This window comes from Octopus bimaculoides, chromosome 28 (genome assembly GCF_001194135.2).
Source record: "Octopus bimaculoides isolate UCB-OBI-ISO-001 chromosome 28, ASM119413v2, whole genome shotgun sequence".
Lineage (NCBI taxonomy): Eukaryota > Metazoa > Mollusca > Cephalopoda > Octopoda > Octopodidae > Octopus > Octopus bimaculoides.
The window spans coordinates 6483011-6485980 of NC_069008.1; the positions used below are offsets into that span (position 1 = coordinate 6483011).

General features: G+C 45.8%; 1 protein-coding gene across 1 annotated transcript in view; it reads left to right on the top strand.

Annotated features, from left to right (window-relative positions):
- Window positions 1–2970, top strand: part of LOC106880974 (axotactin) — a 67805-nt gene that overhangs the window by 61191 nt on the left and 3644 nt on the right. The window contains exons 23-24 of the mRNA XM_052977754.1: window positions 69–311; window positions 1850–1914. Coding sequence (XP_052833714.1) covers window positions 69–311; window positions 1850–1914 — 308 coding nt within the window. The remainder of the gene's footprint in view (window positions 1–68; window positions 312–1849; window positions 1915–2970) is intronic.

A 2970-nucleotide genomic window follows, 5' to 3' on the forward strand; every position in this document is an offset into this window, starting at 1 on the left:
ACCACCACCACCACCACCTCCACCATTTCCACTTCATTGTTATATCTGTTGTTGTTGTTGTTTTTCAGTGCTTATAGTCGGACTAGTGATCACAGCCGTACTGCTACTGACCATCGTCGGAATCCTGCTGATGTGTTTCCTGAAGAAAGGTGACCGCTATCCGTTAGGCAAGGGCGAAGATGTTGAGCTGAAGGAGCCGTTGCACCCGGTGGGCAATCACACCCCGTCCAGTCCTGCCCCGGTCAGCAACCACAATAATCACATGGCCACATTTGATGAGTTTAGTATGATCACGACCCTCCTAAACAACGGTGAGTTCAAACCCCAGCTCTTTCTGTTTTTTTCATTTCTTCGTGACCCCATTTCCTGCCTTTCACACACATGCCTGCATGTGTCTCTTTGTTCCTACATGTGATTATTGCCATGTTGCACATGCAAGTGAGTGGCTTAGTGGTTCGGGTGTTCGGCTCATGATCACAGGTCATGTGTTCAATTTTTGGCAACGCATTCTGTCCTTTGAGCAAGTCTCTTTATTTCACAATGCTCTCGTCCATTCAGATGGCAGACATGAGCAGTGCTTGTCTTTCAAAGGGGCCAGCCTTATCACATTCTGTGTCTTGCTGAATCGCTCTCAGGGTACACATGTCCGTAGAGTACTCAGCCACTTGCATGTTAATTTCACAAGCAGGCTGTTCCATCGATCGGATCAACTTGGTCCCTAGTCGTGGTAACCGACAGAGTGCCAGTGTGTGTCTGTGTGAGAGAGAGAGAGAAAGTGTGTCAGGAGTTTGATTCTGGGCAATGCATTGAGTACTTGAGCAAGTCACTTTATTTCATATAAAATCCTTTTTTCAGTCTTTGGAGAAATATCAAAATTAGTTCCGTTTATAAAATCTGCTGTGTAAAAAAAAGCTAATGACCTTGGGATTGCCCCTAGAAAGATCCCCTGAGAGGAACAAGTCGAGCCAAGGTTGTTTATGGAAGACCAGCAGTGACCAATGCTTACCAGCCTCCCCTCTCCACACCATCGATGTTATCCAAGGGAAAGGCAAAGGGGCCAATACAGTTTGGCACCAGTGATGTCACAACTCATTTCTACAGCTGAGTGAACTGGAGCAACATGAAATAGAGTGTCTTGCTCAAGAACACAACACAACACGCAGCTCAATGCAGGAATCGAACTCACAACCTCATGGTTGTGGACCTGGTGTTCTAACCACTGAGCCATGCACCTCCAATATTCTGTCACCACCACCACCACTTTCACTCCACCACACTATGCTGTTGTTGTTGCATTACCACCACCACCACTGCCAATACTACACTGCTATAACCAATGCACTACCATTGCAACTTAACCACAGCACTCGCCCAAACTACACCACTTAACTACTGCCTTTACATTGTCTTCAGTTCCCCAACTGTATCCAACACGGGGACAATAACCATCAGCCCCACTACACTGCCACCCTAACTACAACCACCACTACACTCACATACCCTTATCACAACTATCACTACTACACAAGAACCACCACTACTGCTGTTACTACTACTACTACTACCGTAACTACTACCACCACCACCACAACCATCACTACTATCACCACCATTCCTACCACAACCACCACCAATACTATCAGTACTACCACCACCACTGCCACACAACCACTACGACTACTACTACTACTACTACCCATTGCCACTACTACCACCTCTACCACAACCACTTCTACTACCATCACTACTACTACTACTACCACCACTGCTGCTAGTATCACCACTACCACTACCACCACTACCACCACCACCACCACCACTACTACTACATGACTATTTCCTATTCCAGGGGTAGACATACCAGCGAAAGACAACAGCTACGACCCAGCCAACAGAATCTCCACCTCCAGTATAGTAAGTACCACTCCTATTTATTTCTACCACATCCTGCTCACCATCCACACCAATATATTCGCCTCACCCTCATTCTATCTCTTCTACCCCAACACTGTGCTGCTACCCATGTGTATCTACTCTACCTCCCCCCCCCCCAACTCACACTCTTACTTTAACTCGACCACACCTTATTCACTTCTTTCCCCATTACTCTGCCTCGACTCACAATCTTACCTTTACTCTGCGTTACCCCCCTGGGTACCTCTTACGCACTTAAATCTCCTCTACACCGCTTCGTACTAGGTCTGTCCACCTTATCTAATTCTACCTTACCTCACCTCATAATCTTCCCTCCACTCTGCATTACCCCTGGGTACCTCTTATTTCTTTATTGCCCACAAGGTGCTAAACATAGAGGAGACAAACAAAGACAGGCGAAGGGATTAAGTCGATTAGATCAACCCCAGTGCGTAACTGGTACTTAATTTATCGACCCCGAAAGGATGAAAGGCAAAGTCGACCTCGGAAGAATTTGAACTCGGAACGTAAAGACAGACGAAATACTGCTAAGCATTTTGCCCGGCGTGCTAACGATTCTGCCAGCTCGCTCGCCCCTGGGTACCTCTTACTCACTTACATCTCTTCTATACTGCCTCAGCTAGTTCTGCTTATCTCTACCCTACCTGACCTTCTATTTCTACCGCACCCTGTATCATCTTTATTCTTGTGTGCCTCTACCCACTCACATCTCTCTCACTCAACACACCTACTTAACTCAGGTAACCTACCCCTTTTTCTCCCCACCTACTTTCTTCCCTGTCTGCCTGCGTAAGCTATCTGCACACCTCCACCCTTATATCTCTGTAACTACCTCCATTACCACTACTCCAGGGCTGAGGCAATGTAGACAGTGGGTAGTGTACACACACACACACACACACGTTTCCTTGTTTAGTTATTGTTATTGTTCTTTGTTGCTGGTCCGGTTTATTTTTTACCCCTAAATGTGTGTGTATGTATATGTATGTGTGTAATATATATATATATATATATATATATATATATATATATATA